The 14,890-nt window shown below is 43.9% G+C and overlaps 6 protein-coding genes and 1 pseudogene across 6 annotated transcripts; 5 read left to right on the top strand and 2 right to left on the bottom strand.

Annotated features, from left to right (window-relative positions):
* Positions 1 to 697: 697 nt before the first annotated feature.
* LOC122622354 (esterase B1) lies at positions 698 to 2,503 on the top strand. The gene is made up of 4 exons (XM_043800744.1): positions 698 to 711; positions 766 to 1,042; positions 1,100 to 1,247; positions 1,317 to 2,503. Exons 1-4 carry the CDS (start codon positions 698 to 700, stop codon positions 2,501 to 2,503), a joined length of 1,626 nt encoding a protein of 541 aa, XP_043656679.1.
* A 376-nt stretch (positions 2,504 to 2,879) lies between these two features.
* On the top strand, positions 2,880 to 5,389 carry LOC122621600 (annotated as a pseudogene).
* Positions 5,390 to 5,476: 87 nt separating this feature from the next.
* Positions 5,477 to 5,836, top strand: LOC122622350 (tubulin alpha chain-like; the record flags this gene model as incomplete). Its single annotated transcript, XM_043800737.1, has 1 exon — positions 5,477 to 5,836. A coding segment is annotated over one exon (282 nt), but the record flags the coding sequence as incomplete, so codon positions are not given.
* Positions 5,837 to 5,941: 105 nt separating this feature from the next.
* Positions 5,942 to 7,895, bottom strand: LOC122621596 (tubulin alpha-3 chain). Its single transcript, XM_043799513.1, has one exon. It carries the CDS (start codon positions 7,412 to 7,414, stop codon positions 6,062 to 6,064), a length of 1,353 nt encoding a protein of 450 aa, XP_043655448.1. The 5' UTR covers positions 7,415 to 7,895; the 3' UTR covers positions 5,942 to 6,061.
* A 718-nt stretch (positions 7,896 to 8,613) lies between these two features.
* Positions 8,614 to 9,653, top strand: LOC122621597 (reticulon-1-A). The gene is made up of 2 exons (XM_043799514.1): positions 8,614 to 9,200; positions 9,254 to 9,653. Exons 1-2 carry the CDS (start codon positions 8,726 to 8,728, stop codon positions 9,565 to 9,567), a joined length of 789 nt encoding a protein of 262 aa, XP_043655449.1. The 5' UTR covers positions 8,614 to 8,725; the 3' UTR covers positions 9,568 to 9,653.
* A 31-nt stretch (positions 9,654 to 9,684) lies between these two features.
* LOC122621591 (esterase B1) lies at positions 9,685 to 14,101 on the top strand. Its single transcript, XM_043799508.1, has 3 exons — positions 9,685 to 10,193; positions 12,624 to 13,499; positions 13,640 to 14,101. Exons 1-3 carry the CDS (start codon positions 9,810 to 9,812, stop codon positions 14,084 to 14,086), a joined length of 1,707 nt encoding a protein of 568 aa, XP_043655443.1. The 5' UTR covers positions 9,685 to 9,809; the 3' UTR covers positions 14,087 to 14,101.
* LOC122621594 (esterase B1-like) lies at positions 10,209 to 12,347 on the bottom strand. Its single transcript, XM_043799510.1, has 4 exons — positions 12,240 to 12,347; positions 11,908 to 12,184; positions 11,688 to 11,838; positions 10,209 to 11,504 (listed from the first exon to the last, which is right to left on the bottom strand). Exons 1-4 carry the CDS (start codon positions 12,308 to 12,310, stop codon positions 10,321 to 10,323), a joined length of 1,683 nt encoding a protein of 560 aa, XP_043655445.1. The 5' UTR covers positions 12,311 to 12,347; the 3' UTR covers positions 10,209 to 10,320.
* Positions 14,102 to 14,890: the final 789 nt, after the last annotated feature.

Below are 14,890 nucleotides of genomic sequence, written 5' to 3'. Positions count from 1 at the left end.
GTTCAACAGGCAGAATTCCTTCCGATTTCCGACCGTATAAAGTATATATATTCTTGATCAGGATCAATAGCCGAGTCGATATGGACATGTCCGTCTGTCTGTCCGTCCGTATGAACGTCAAAATATCAGGAACTATAAAACCTAGAAAGTTGAGATTACAGACTCCAGAGACATAGACGGAGCGCAAGTTTGTTGATCCACATTGTTACGCCCACTATACCATTTTTGAAAAATGCTTTGATATATTTTCATTTTTTTATTAGTCTTGTAGATTTCTACCAACTTTCTAAAAATCTTTTTGCAACGCCCACTCTAACCAAAAACCGTCCAAAGCTGCCACGCCCACACTTTTCGAAAATGTTTTCATATTCCTCTCAACATGCCAAAAAACTTTTTGTCACGCCCACAAACCTCAAAAAACTGTTGAAATTTCTCCTCGCACTTTCACTAGCTGGGTAACGGGTATCAGATAGTCGGGGAACTCGACTTAGCATTCTCTTTTGTTTTGTATGTAAACCATTCAAGATTGTATACTTTATAATTTTTGGCCCCTTGTTTATATGCGGCAAATTTACCATTGTTCGAGATATGAGAGCGATCCGAGTATTTTTAGGTTGATAAGCCCCGGCTATCGATAGAGGTCTTCATTGCTTAATAAGCGAAGTCAGTTAAAGCTAGAGACCAGCTGTATTCGAAGATGTCGGACGTATAGTAAGAGCATTCATTTAAATCCAAGGCAAATTTGTTTTTTATTGTTTTATTTAGCGACGAAGTTGCCCCTGTGGTACAGACTACACATGGCAAGGTTCGGGGAACCCTACTTAAATCCCTATATGAAGAACAGTTTTACGCTTTTGATGGAATCCCCTATGCGGTTCCTCCGTTGGGAACTCTACGTTTCAAGGAGCCACATGACCTCAAACCATGGCACGGAATTCGCGATTGCTCCAAGCCGCTAAGCAAGTGCTTGCAAGTGAGCACATTAACCAAGTTGGTAGAGGGCTCTGAGGATTGTCTTTATGTGAACATATCCGTAAAATCTGTAAGTCTTTTCCTTTCTATAACTTTGGTCCAAACACCAATAATGGGTTTCTTTTAGCTGAACGGTGATCCCATGCCTGTGATGGTCTACATCCATGGAGGCGCTTTTAAGGGCGGAGATTCTTCAAGGCGCGCCTGGGGTCCCGACTATTTTATGAAAGAAAACGTTGTGTACATAAGCATTGGCCATCGACTGGGACCCTTAGGTGATATTTAATAGAGCTAAAACAACTGGAATTCGATAAAATCGCTAACATTTCATTATCCTCTTACAGGCTTCCTCAGTCTTAAGGATCCCGACCTTGAAATTCCTGGCAATGCTGGATTAAAGGACGTAATCTTGGCCCTCCGTTGGATCAGGGCCAACGCGGCCAACTTTAATGGGGACCCCGAGAGAATTACCATTTTTGGTCACAGCACCGGCAGCATGACAGTTCAGCTGCTTCTGGCAAGTCCACAATCAGAAGGACTATTCCATAGGGCCATCCTTTTAGCAGGAATTTCAATGGAGCTGAATCGCCTACCCCAAATGGAGTACCGTCTGGCCAAGCATTTGGGCTACGAGGGAGAGAATGTCGATAGCCAGGTCTTGGAGTTCCTCTTGAAGGCAGATCCGGAACTGATCGTCTCTGCGGACTTTTTCACTCCACTGGAGAAGAGAGATGGTCACAGCATGCCCTTCAAACCCAGCATTGAAAGCTACGCCACTCCCAATGCAGTGCTCCTTGCCGAGCCTGTTGACCTCCAACGAACTTCGTGGAGCAATGGCATTCCTATCATCTTAGGCGCCAACAGTGGCGAGGGGTTGTCTATCTTAAACTTCCTAAAAATGAACCCCACGTGGCTGAAGGACTTTCAGTGCAACCCTGAGCGGGTTCTGCCTTGGACCCTGAGAAACCGCTGTGATCCTGGACAGCGGCGCCAATTGGGTCAAGCATTGATCCATCACTTTTGCGAGGCGCACGGCCACGAGTTGACTGTCGATCACACAAACGGATTGGTGGAGCTCTTCACCCACGGCTTTGTGCATGCAATGGACCGACTAATCCAGTCCAGACTGGCTTACGGTCAGGCGCCCACTTACCTTTATCGGTTTGACTTCGACTCGCCGGATTTTAATTTCTACCGAATTCGCTTCATGGGAAAAGACCAGAGGGGAGTTGCACATGTTGATGAGCTAGGATACATTTTCAAGCTTCCAGCCACCTTTAAATTGGACAAGTCGCGACCAGAGTTCACAGCCATTCGCCGATTGGTGGCCATGTTTGTCCAATTCGCCGCCACCTCGGATCCAAATGCTCCGCTTACTACATCTCTAGTGGATTGGAAACCCGTAACTCGATTCGGAAAGCGAATGGTTCTTAATATTAGCGAGGATTTAAAATTTATTCCGCAGCCAGAAATGCCGAAGCTGAAGTTTTTCGATCGTCTTTACGAAATGGCAGGAGTACCTTTATTTTAAATAATCCTACATTTTCATCTTTATTGAATTCAAAACTTATGTTATGTTCATTAGAAATAAATAAATTTTTCACTTGATCGAGCAACAATTGTTTGAATTATAATCATTAGTAAAGGCTCAAAGGTGATATTAAACATTTTCAAAACCAGCTAAATTTTACACATACGTGCAAAAGCTCGAACACCAGACAATATTAAGAAGATTTAAGCTTATCGCTGTAATTTTCTTGTTGTTATTATTTTTAAACTTTGCTTTTGGTGCAAAAACAAAATTTGTTGCCTTTGCACAAAAGCCTTTAACAACTTACACGATAAAAGATAAACCTTATCTTTTAATCGTGCAATTGTTAATGTTGTTAAATTTTACCACATACGTATAAAAGCTCGATCACCAGACAACGTTTTTCAGCCTCCCACTTTGGCTTTTTGTGTTGTTTTGGCTTTGGAACTCATTAGTTTAAATCCATTGGAGTGTCGGCACCCACCGCGAACGGACGACTCTTAAAGATGTCAGAAAGGTGAGTTTTTGAAAACCGGAGTCCTCCACAATTTAATTTATTGAGTTTACCTAAAACAGCCTGGAAACTTGCGAGCTTACCCTGCCCGTGGGTCAAATTAAGGGCGTAAAACGCCTTAGTCTTTATGACGACCCGTACTTCAGCTTTGAAAAGATCCCCTTTGCGAAGCCCCCGCTGGGAGAACTGAGATTTAGGGCTCCAGTGCCTGCAGATCCATGGAGCGGAATTCTGGATTGCACCCACTACGCACAGAAGCCAACCCAGAGGGGATTACTGACTCGAGTTGTCGAAGGCGGCGAGGACTGTCTGTATCTGAACGTCTATTCCAAGCAGGTTAGTGTACTGCGGGCTATTTGGACCAATAATAATCCGCTAAACGAAACCTTGTAGGCCCGTTAACTTAAAGAGAAGGTTATTTTTTCAGTTGAAGAGTGACAAGCCATTGCCGGTAATGGTATACATTTATGGCGGGGGCTTCACCGTAGGAGAGGGAACCCGTGAAGTATACGGCCCGGACTATTTTATGGCCAAAGATGTTGTTATTGTGACGCTTAACTATCGCGTAGATTGTTTGGGTGAGCAATCTGAAACTGAAAGCAATTATCTTATCAATCACAAAGGTTGTTTGTTGTGCCTGTGTTTTGTATGTAATTTTTGGATTGAAATGACCATCAACTTGCCGAGACGATCTGGGCATTCTCGGTTGTCCATCCGTCTGTCTGATATTTTATAAATGGTACATAAGATTTAGTGAAGCTATACTACAATATCTTATAGACCACTACAGTTTGAGACTCGTATTACTTATAAGGCATTTTCATACGATTTCTACAAAGAACAAACATTTAATGGAAAGAAAGAAACTTTTTCTTGACATTTGTGTTGATACCGATAGTAAGGTTTTCTTTTTTAATTTAAAGCTCAAACTCAACATATAACACGTCGTTTTTAGTCACTTTTCGAAATATTCAGGAGTACTTAACATTATATTTGGAAATTAATAATCTGTCTTAAATCTTCTGATATCAAACATAATCACCTTCTGACAAGAAAGAAAAACGGTAGTGACGATCGCTCAACATAAAAGGTATAAAATAATATAAATATATAAGGACCAAGTGCTAGCTCTCAAGTGGGTCAAGCAGTACATTTCCAACTTCAATGGCGATGATAGTAATATTACGATATTCGGAGACAGTGCCGGCGGTTGTTCTACCCACTTCATGATGTGTACGAAACAGACCAGGGGACTGTTCCACAAAGCCATTCCCATGTCGGGAACAGTCCACAATTACTGGTCCATTAACCCGACCGAAGACTTTGCCTTCCGCCTGGCTCAGCAGAATGGTTTCACTGGCGAAAATAACGACGCCAAGGTACTGGAATATCTCCGGGGAGTTCCGGCTAGAGATTTAGTGAACCATAGTTTGATAAAACCTGAACACCAAAGGAATGGTCTGCTCTTCGCCTTCGGACCCACAGTGGAGGCGTATGTGGGTGAGGATTGCGTGGTCCCCAAGCCGCCGATGGAGATGGCCCGGGATGCGTGGTCCAACGATTTGCCCGTCATGCTGGGTGGAACTTCCTTTGAGGGGCTCTTCATGTATCCAGCCGTTTCGGCCAATCTTAAGGCATTGGATGACCTAAGCAAGGATCCACTTAGGCTGGTGCCGGTTGAAGTGCGTGAGGTCAGCAGCGAGAAAGAGAGTCTGGAGTACAGTCAGCGACTTATCAAAGCCTACTTCGGAGATTCACCACCCAGCTCAGCACTTCTTATGAATATGCTCGATGTGAGTAACAGTGCTCACCAATGCACAAAGCATTTTGTTTTGTTTATTTGTTATGGGTTTATTACCTAAAATATTATATTTACTTTAGTTGTATTCCTACAAAACGTATTGGCACGGTTTTAATCGCACCTTGAACGCGAGACTTACCTATGCAAAAGCACCAACATATTACTATCGCTTCGACTTTGATTCGCCGAGCTTCAACTTCTACCGGACTAAATTCTGTGGAGATAAGGTTAAAACTGGTGTGGCCCATGCCGATGACCTGAGTTATTTGTTCCGGAACGTGGGCTCTTGGAAACTGGAGAAGACATCTGCGGAATATCGCACCATCGAAAGGATGATTGGCATTTGGACGGCCTTCGCGGCGACCTCCGATCCAAATTGCCCTGAGATTGGTCATTTGGACTGGAGACCATCTACAAAGGATGATTCCAAGCGCATTATTAACATCAGCAGCGATGTTAATATAATAGATTTGCCCGAGTATGAAAAAATTCAAATTTGGGATAGCTTCTATAAGCGAAATCAATTGATCTAAACATACAAATAAATTTTTACGCATTTACGTTCTCAAAAGTGCTGTTTTGCAAACCGATTCGTTAAAAGATAGGTAATATAGACAGTTATCTAATATCCGAGCTCTGAGGCTAATTTTCGTTAATCCGAGCTACGGGCCAACAACTGGCCCACGCGGCCAGCAACTACGCCCGTGGCCACTACACCATCGGCAAGGAGATCGTCAATCTAGTTCTGGACAGGATCCGCAAACTGGCCGATCAGTGCACCGGTCTGCAGGGCTTCCTCATCTTCCACTCGTTCCGTGGAGGTACTGGCCAGAGCCAGAGCATCACCTCGCTACTGATGGAGCGTCTCTCCGTGGACTACAGCAAGAAGTCCGAGCTGGAGTTCGTCGTGTACCAAGCTCATGTAAATAGAATAGTTTAAATAACCCAAAAAACAAACTTGCTTATGAACAAGAAAAGCAGCAAGTCATAAAAACTATAGAAATACTTTTGGTCCTATATAAAATTAGAGTTCATTTTAATACCTCAAGTTCCTTTAATTAAATTATATTTAGTACTGACTTTTTTGGGGTCTTTTTTAAAAGTGGTTAATAAAAACACAAACTGGGTTCTTGGGGTTTTTATTTTCTTCTTTGTTCGCTATACAGTGTCGGAGAGAATTTATGCATGCGAGTGGGAGCGTATGAAAATAAGCAGGATTTTGAGAGATGCACACCTATTAGCTCTAGTACTCCTCAGCACCCTCGCCCTCGCCGTCACCAGAGTCCATGCCGACCTCCTCGTAGTCCTTTTCCAAGGCAGCCAGATCCTCGCGGGCCTCTGAGAACTCGCCCTCCTCCATGCCCTCACCAACATACCAGTGGACGAAGGCCCTTTTGGCGTACATCAGGTCAAACTTGTGGTCCAGACGAGCCCAGGCCTCGGCAATAGCAGTGGTATTGGACAGCATGCACACGGCACGCTGAACCTTGGCCAGATCCCCGCCAGGAACCACAGTGGGTGGCTGGTAGTTAATGCCCACCTTGAAGCCCGTGGGGCACCAGTCCACGAACTGAATGGTGCGCTTAGTCTTGATGGTTGCGATGGCGGCGTTCACGTCCTTGGGCACCACATCGCCGCGGTACAGCATGCAGCAAGCCATGTACTTGCCGTGCCGGGGATCCACCTTGACCATCTGGTTGGCTGGCTCGAAGCAGGCATTGGTGATCTCGGCCACCGACAGCTGCTCGTGGTAGGCCTTCTCGGCGGAGATGACGGGGGCGTAGGTCACCAGCGGGAAGTGGATGCGGGGGTAGGGAACCAAGTTGGTCTGGAACTCGGTGAGGTCCACATTAAGGGCTCCATCGAATCGCAGAGAGGCAGTGATCGAGGACACTATCTGGCCGATTAAACGATTCAGGTTAGTGTAAGTGGGTCGTTCGATGTCCAGGTTTCGGCGACAAATGTCATAGATGGCCTCGTTGTCGACCATGAAGGCGCAGTCGGAGTGTTCGAGGGTGGTGTGCGTGGTCAGGATGGAGTTGTAGGGCTCCACTACGGCGGTGGACACCTGCGGAGCTGGGTACACGGCGAACTCCAGCTTGGACTTCTTGCCGTAGTCGACGGAGAGACGCTCCATCAGCAGCGAGGTGAAGCCAGAGCCAGTACCTCCACCGAACGAGTGGAAGATGAGGAAGCCCTGCAGACCGGTGCACTGATCGGCCAGTTTGCGGATCCTGTCCAGAACTAGATCGACGATCTCCTTGCCGATGGTGTAGTGGCCACGGGCGTAGTTGTTGGCCGCGTCCTCCTTACCGGTGATCAGTTGCTCGGGGTGGAACAGCTGACGGTAGGTTCCGGTACGGACCTCATCGACCACAGTGGGCTCCAGATCCACAAACACGGCGCGGGGCACGTGCTTGCCAGCTCCAGTCTCGCTGAAGAAGGTGTTGAACGAGTCATCACCTCCGCCCACGGTCTTGTCAGAAGGCATCTGGCCATCGGGCTGGATGCCGTGCTCCAGGCAGTAGAGCTCCCAGCAGGCGTTTCCAATCTGGACACCAGCCTGGCCCACGTGGATGGAGATACATTCCCGCATATTGATTTTAATGGGGTTTCTGATTCCGGGTTTCTTGTTTCTTGTTTCGAGTTTCGGTTTCTCAATCAACGAAAAAAGTGTAAAGCCTACGATTTTGGGGTCTGACTCTGCGGGCGTATACGTTGGAATGCCCGAGAATGGATTTTTAACAGACGTAAATCGCCCGTAGCTCTGTTTTACGAAAATTAGCCTCACAACTCGGATATTAGATAACTATCTATATTATACGTAAACGCGTTTCTTTTACCAATCGATTTTGCTTTGGTGGCACGGAAGACCCTGTCAGGCCGCTGTTTGGTTTTTTTGTTTGAATTCGGCTTTAGTTTCACGCTGATTTTCACACAACATTGCTAGCTCTTGGCTAATATTTGATTACCATCGGCAAGACGTTCAGATGCGGCTATATAGGCGCTATTTACCAGATTTAAAGATCAGTCAATTAATTTAGCACAAGCACGCTTGTTCAGTGGATTAAGTGTGACCGCCGGGGTGGAAATTTTAAGATACCAAGTAGTTCAAGAAATACCAATACTTGTTTAAATAAACCATAAGCCACACACTGAAGAAATGTAAAAACATTATATTTTCTTTGAATTTTGACTTCTGTTTAATTTGTTTCCTTATGATAATAAATCCTGACAAATTACTAATGTTCCATTTAAATAAGTTTAAATGTGTAGATTTTCGATCTACTAGTTACCAAAAAGAACAAAGTGTTTAAATCGAAATTTGTATTTTTATAGGTAGGTTATAGATAAAAATAAATTGACAACATTAAGATTAACTAATTCTTTTTATATATATCTTTTTCATATATCTTAAGGAAAGGAGCAAGCCACCTGAAAACCCAGCGACCGCTTTTGGCACGTTTAGTATATTTTTGTGTGCAGTACCATTTTTGTGTGCATTACAGTCTGCGCAGATATCGATCCACTTTGCGCACTTATCGATTGGTTGCGCGCGAAACTAGTACGCTTTGAAATAATGCACAGATGCATTTTAAAATATAATTTTAAAAATAATTTTATTTTTTAAAAAATATGGGTGTGGCAGATTTAGGGTATGTCAATTACTAGTTTTTGTTTTTTTTGTTTTTGGTGCACAGTTAATATGGTATTTAACGGTTAGAGATATTTCAACTAGTAACCCTCACAATGGTTATTCGAAATGTAGTGCCCTGACAACCGGAAATCCTTTTACTATGTCTATTCGGTTGACCTTTGAAATATTACTCAGCTCTGAAAACATTAAACACAATTTACTTTTAGTCCACAACCAGCATCCGAAAGTGAGTTTAAGAAATTCAAAAATATGAATTCCGATACTTCGTTGAAGGCTGAGGAGTCCAGCCAGATATTTATGTATCTGAAGAACCTATTGTTGTGGCGCGATTGCCGAAAGACTTTGATGGTCTTTACGGGCATCCTGCTCCTCCTGCTGGATGTAATGGTCCACTCGGTGATCAGTGTAATAAGCATGGCAGGGATCACAGTTCTCCTGGCAGCTATTGGTTATCGCCTTCTGATGCAGTTCTGGAGGATCTGGAAGAAGGATGGGAACAAAGATCATATCTCAAGTTTTTATCCTCACGTGAAGATAGACATTCCCCGGGAGGAGATTCTTCATCTGGCCGGGAAAGCAGTTTTCCATCTGAGTTCAATTTTAAACCGTATGATTGAACTGTTGCTGGTGGAAAAGTGGGAGGATTCCTTGAAGTTCCTAGTTTTGCTTTGCGGCATCAATTTGCTGGGAGATTGTTTCAACGGATTGACTTTGCTTATTTTTGGTATGTATGAGCACATGCTTAATATATATACTTAAATAATTTTTTTTTTCTAGGACACGTGTTTATTTTTACCCTACCAAAACTGTACGAGTCGTATAAGCCACTTGTTGATGTCCAGATCCGGAAATTGCGGAATTGCAAGAATGATAAATCGAATATAGTCGAAGCTAAAGCTGAAAAAACGGATTGTATTCAGAAAGAATATCCATCGGAGTCACCATATGAGGGTCAGGAATCCACGGAAGGCAAAATGCTATATAAAGTATGCGATAATGAGCAACTTCTAAGTCTCCTGGAGGAGGAGCACCGCAAAGGATGTCGTTGTCGTGATTGCGAGCACCGGGATTTGCCTATTGAGGCACACTGAACTATGTACATATGTGCATCGAAAAATGAACAAACCTTCTCTGATGTTATTGTTCATTGTGGAAATATATATTATATTATTCTATATTTTCCTTCTACTCATATATTTCTTTCTAATCAGTTGGCCATCATTATCACCTCATTACCTAACTTCTCTGGTTTATTAAGGGGTATCGGGAACACATTTTCGTTTGAATCGAGTCTACCATCTCATTTGGGTCAAAAATAGCATTTGACTATGACATGTGGAAGCTCTGTCAGCCGAGAAGTCGAAGTCGGATCAAATGTTTTAGATTCCTTAACCCGCGTTGTGGTCCCAGCTTTGAGCGATTTTCCTGCCCATCAGCAGGTGATGCGGATTCCAAGGTCGTCAAGCTCTCAGTAGGGAATGTAAAGGGTCGTCGGCTGAGCGGTATCTATGGTGACGTATTCTACAGCTTCGAGGGGATTCCCTTTGCCCAGCCGCCGCTGGGGAAAACCCGATTTGGGGCCTCCCATTCGGCATATCCGTGGAATTCAGAGCTCGATGCTCGGCAGGAGAGACCGATTCCTCTGCAGATGGACAGAAAGACTGGCAAGGTTATCGGCAGCGAGGATTGCCTGTACTTAAACGTATACACCAAGCATGTAAGCATTTCTTCCCAGAACCATTGGCTAACCATTTATTAACAGGCATGCCATCGTATCCTAACTTTGGCCTGCTCAATTTAAGATTCCGTAACAAAATTATTGTGAAAGGATTGTTTTATAAAGACTAGAAAAGGGACACTCCAGCCTGTTCTAATAGTTGATCATAGAACACTAGTTTAGGCATGGTATGCGAAATAAACTGTAGTTGCTCGCCGATGTTGAGGACCATACGCGCAGGTCCCGAGCTTACGGGCTTCCAATCCACCAAAGGTTTTGTAAGCGGTGAATTGGGATCCGAGGTGGCGGCGAAATGCACAAACATTGATACCATTCGGCAAATAGTGGTAAACTCTGGTCGGGATTTGTCCAATTTAAAAGTGTCTGGCAGGACATATATGTAGCCCAGCTCATCCACGTGATTAACTCCACGCTGCTCCTTTCCCCAGAAGCGATTTCGGTAAAAGTTGAAGTCCGGCGAATCAAAGTCGAAGCGGTAAAAATAAGTCGGTGCCTGTGCGAAAGCCAGTCTGGATTGGATCATTCGGTATAACGAGTGAAAGGTAGTGTGGGTGAAAATCTCTTTTATAGCATCGAAATGATCTAAGCTTAGTTGTTCACCATTCGCCTCACAGAAATAGTCAAGCATTTTGAGACCCATTTCACGCTTTTCAGCGGAGGTGCAGGTGCTCTTAAGGACAGAGGGAAGTACTCTCTCTGGGTTTTCGCGGAACCCCTGCAAGACACTAGGATCCGTTTTAAAACCAACTATACTGAGTAGGCCCTCATCAGTATTAGCGCCCAAAATGATGGGAATGCGGTTGCTCCAACTGTTTCGCAGCAGTTCTTTGGGCTCCGCCAATATAACAGCATTGGGAGTTGCATACCTCTCTATGGTGGGTTTAAACGATAAATTAATACCTTCTGCCTTCTCCTCTGGGCTAAAAACATCAACAGATACGAGCAGTTGCGGATCAGCCTTCAACAGGAACTCCAAAACCTGGCTATCGACATTATTTCCCTCGTAGCCCAAACACTTTGCCAATCGGAACTCCAAATGTGGCAGAGTGTTAATCTCCATAAAAAAACCCGCCAAAAGGATGGCCTTATGGAAGAGCCCTTCTGCTTGTGGACTGGCCAGCAGCATTTGAACCATTATGCTGCCCGAGCTGTGGCCAAAAATGGTAATTCTATCGGGGTCACCATTAAAATTAGGTGCATTAGCCTTTATCCATCGAAGGGCCATAATTATATCCTTGAGAGCAGCATTTCCAGGAATATCTAGCGAGGTGTCAGCAAAGCTGAGAAATCCTGAAATGTAAATGCAATGAGGCATTATGCATTACTAAAGCCTTAGATTTTCAGAAAATCAACGTGCGTTATCAAAAACTGAAAAGCATTGTTGGTTAACTAATCTGCTAGTTTTAGGCTTAAACTAAAACGTAATTTGAAAAGTTCGTCTGTTTCTTGTACCGAACCTTTAAAACAACTCACCGAAAGGTCCATTGCGATATCCAATGCTTACGTGAATGACATCCTCTTGCATAAAATAGTCCGGACCCCAAGCTCGTCTCGAAGAATCTCCGCGAAGAAATTGCCCACCATGAATATAAACCATGAGTGGTAAGGGTTTCTCGCTTTGCAGCTTTAAAGTAAAAAACATGTTGGGGAAAATAAAATGTATAGTAATAATTTAACATTCTCATCAACGTACCGTCTTCACTGTCATATTTAAGTACAGACAATCCTCTGAGCCCTCAACCAATTTTGTTAATGATCCCACTTGCAAGCACTTGCTAGCTGGCTTGGAGCAATCTCGAGTCCCTGTCCACGGTTGAAGCTCTTTTGGCTCTTTAAAGCGAAGAGATCCAAGTGGAGGAGCAGCATATGGGATGCCATCAAATGCATAGAATTCATTGTCATAAAGCCCCTTCAACCGGGTTCCCTGCACTTTTCCATGTGTGGTCTGCACCACGGGGGAAGTTTCTCTACTGGAAATATATACTACTTTACTAAAATGAAAAGTGAAAGAGAAAATAATTTTACTTTTCGAAAGACATAACCGATCTCGAGTAACTCTTAACTTTGACTGCGTGGAAATCTTTGTGACTAGACATAGAGACTAAACACTAGCTAGATAGATGACTACTTATCAGTCTAAGAACACACTTAGTTTTTATGGTAGCAGTTAGCATCCACATTTATTAGAGAAGATAGTCTGCAAACCCCAATTTAATCGTATAAACAGTATATAACTGGGACGGATTAAAAAGTACGAGTACATTTAGATAATACAAACACAAAATGAGAAAAACATACTGTGTCCTTAGCAACAAACAATTTTTAGGATGGGTATAACTTGTTTTAGCATAATTGCAGGCTTCTATTATTTCAATAATTTTTTCATAATTTAAAACAATGTTCCCCTAGTTCAATGAATCGGAGCCCCCTTTGCCCGTCATGGTGTATATCTACGGTGGTGCGTTCCGCACCGGCGGAGCTGTAAGGAGCAAATACGGGCCGGATTATTTGATGAGCAAGGATGTTGTTTATGTGCTATTTAACTATCGCCTCTGCTCTCTGGGATTCCTTAGCATGCCCAGTTGCGAGTTGGACGTGCCGGGCAATGCGGGTCTCCATGATCAGTTACTAGCACTTCAATGGGTTAGCCAGCACATACGGAACTTCAACGGAGACCCGCAGAACATAACGCTTTTTGGCGAGAGTGCTGGGGCGGCCTCTGTGCACTTTATGATGTGTCTGCCGCAGGCTAAGGGGCTCTTCCACAAGGCCATCATGATGTCCGGATCGATGCTGAGTCCCTGGGTGAATGCTCCCGAAAGAGATAATATATTTTGTCGCCTGGCCACGTCTGCAGGATACCAAGGACCCGCAGAAGAGGTCTCCATATTGGAGTTTCTGCGCAACGTGAATGCCGAAAAACTCATATGCCACGATTTCATATCACCCCGTGACCGTTGCTTTGGGTTTCTTAACTCGTTTGTTCCAGTTGTTGGAGGCTTGGTTCGAGCCCCATTTCCGCAGCTGATGAAGGAGGCGTGGTCCTCCGAAGTGCCCCTGCTCCTGGGCGGCACTTCCTTCGAGGGACTGGTGTACTACCCTTTCTGTCAGCTGGATAATGGCTACATGCTGGAGCTGCTGAAACATGAACCAGCGATGGTATTGCCCCACGAGCTATATCAATTAATGAGCGTCGAGGAGCGGAACACAGCGGCCGAAGCTCTTGTGAAGTTTCACTATGGACCGCGCGGCATCACCAAGAATAACATCACTCAGATTCTAGATGTGAGTAACTTAGGTATTTCTTTAATTTTACATCTTCACAACTACACCAGTCAAAGCATTTATGTGTAACCTAGCCCGCCTGAGATAGTCGGATAAAAATATTTGTAAATAAAATGATAATTGACATATTTGATCCACAGCTTTTCAGCTACAAGTTATTCTGGCACGGCCTACATAGGGTGGTCCTCTCCAGATTATCTCTCGCACAAGCACCTACCTATTTGTACCGGTTCGACTTTGATTCGCCCAAGCTAAATCTGATGAGAAACCAGCTCTGCGGTGATGACATCAAGCGCGGTGTCTGTCATGCGGATGACTTGGGCTATATATTCCACAAACAGGCCCAAACGAAGCAGCCGCTTGACTCGCCGGAGTTCCAGACCATCCAGCGTATGGTGGGCATATTGACCACGTTTGCCAGGACTGGCGATCCCAATTGCCCGGAGACGGGGCCGGATCAGTGGTTACCCGTCTCCACAAAGACTCCCTTCAAGGTATTGAATATTGGACAGCAGGTGGAGTGTGTAACGCAGGTCGAAAAGGATGGTCTGGAGGTGTGGAATGGGCTATACAATGACTTGAAGTAGTATAGGGGGGTTATATGGAAGTCTATTTTGCTATAATTTTTGTAATTATTCAATAAACGATTTTGTTTCGTCCAATGGTCATTTTCTATAATGTTTAACCATAGATTGTCGTTGTTATCGCCGTTGGAAAAGTGACACAGTCACCGTTCCAAAGATCTCTTTGGAACCACTTACCTTGAGAGCATTTCATATTTTTTTACTCCGCGTAAACCGCAATTGAGCCCACTGTTAGCTTTTTACAATTAAAGCCGATCCGGAGCTTTACGGCAACGCCCCACTCCAGTCGAAAGCTCGGTGGCCGTATAAACAAAAACAAATCGCATAAATTTGTTTGTTTACACTAGTTTTGCCGGCGCGATCGAAATGTTGTTGACCTACTCACTGGGCGAACCACCACTTCTTCCCCTCGATTTACTAGCAAGAAGCCTTAAGGGGGGAACTCCCTTTAGAAGCCAAAAATCTAGTGATTTTTTGTTATTTATTTTTGGGAAAATAAAAAAAGATCACATCAAATTGGTATTATATATATTCAGGACAATGTTTAAAGATAAGAAAAAAACATTTTCATTGTTTGCAAAATTATAAATAATTGAAGTTTTAGCTGATCTTGTATCTCGCCTCGCCGCTGACATGGAAATCTGCGTGGGCGATCCTGACCGCAATTCTTATCTGAAATCATAAAATCAAACATTTTTTTACTCGAGAAGGTTTTTTCTGTCCGTGGTACTAAAATATACGGTATTTATGAACATTAACTATAAAAATTGAGCATTCAAAAAATTTTCCGTTTTTGAAGCAAAAATT

The sequence above is a fragment of the Drosophila teissieri genome, chromosome 3R (genome assembly GCF_016746235.2).
Source record: "Drosophila teissieri strain GT53w chromosome 3R, Prin_Dtei_1.1, whole genome shotgun sequence".
Classification (NCBI taxonomy): domain Eukaryota; kingdom Metazoa; phylum Arthropoda; class Insecta; order Diptera; family Drosophilidae; genus Drosophila; species Drosophila teissieri.
Note: the sequence above shows the minus strand (reverse complement) of the source record. Positions and strands in the feature narration are given on the sequence as shown.

Excerpts from the sequence above, each read along its gene's own strand:
- LOC122622354 (XM_043800744.1), top strand. Across the intron at positions 1,043-1,099 it reads TGAACATATCCGTAAAATCT|CTGAACGGTGATCCCATGCC; the intron begins GTAAGTCTTTTC and ends GGTTTCTTTTAG. Across the intron at positions 1,248-1,316 it reads CCATCGACTGGGACCCTTAG|GCTTCCTCAGTCTTAAGGAT; the intron begins GTGATATTTAAT and ends ATCCTCTTACAG.
- LOC122621594 (XM_043799510.1), bottom strand. The coding sequence starts at position 12,310 with ATGTCTAGTCACAAAGATTTCCACGCAGTCAAAGTTAAGAGTTACTCG. Across the intron at positions 12,185-12,239 it reads TCGGTTATGTCTTTCGAAAA|TAGAGAAACTTCCCCCGTGG; the intron begins GTAAAATTATTT and ends ATATATTTCCAG. Across the intron at positions 11,505-11,687 it reads ATATCGCAATGGACCTTTCG|GATTTCTCAGCTTTGCTGAC; the intron begins GTGAGTTGTTTT and ends TTTACATTTCAG.
- LOC122621591 (XM_043799508.1), top strand. The coding sequence starts at position 9,810 with ATGTGGAAGCTCTGTCAGCCGAGAAGTCGAAGTCGGATCAAATGTTTT. Across the intron at positions 10,194-12,623 it reads TAAACGTATACACCAAGCAT|TTCAATGAATCGGAGCCCCC; the intron begins GTAAGCATTTCT and ends ATGTTCCCCTAG. Across the intron at positions 13,500-13,639 it reads ACATCACTCAGATTCTAGAT|CTTTTCAGCTACAAGTTATT; the intron begins GTGAGTAACTTA and ends TTTGATCCACAG.
- LOC122621597 (XM_043799514.1), top strand. The coding sequence starts at position 8,726 with ATGAATTCCGATACTTCGTTGAAGGCTGAGGAGTCCAGCCAGATATTT. Across the intron at positions 9,201-9,253 it reads ATTGACTTTGCTTATTTTTG|GACACGTGTTTATTTTTACC; the intron begins GTATGTATGAGC and ends TTTTTTTTCTAG.
- LOC122621596 (XM_043799513.1), bottom strand. The coding sequence starts at position 7,414 with ATGCGGGAATGTATCTCCATCCACGTGGGCCAGGCTGGTGTCCAGATT.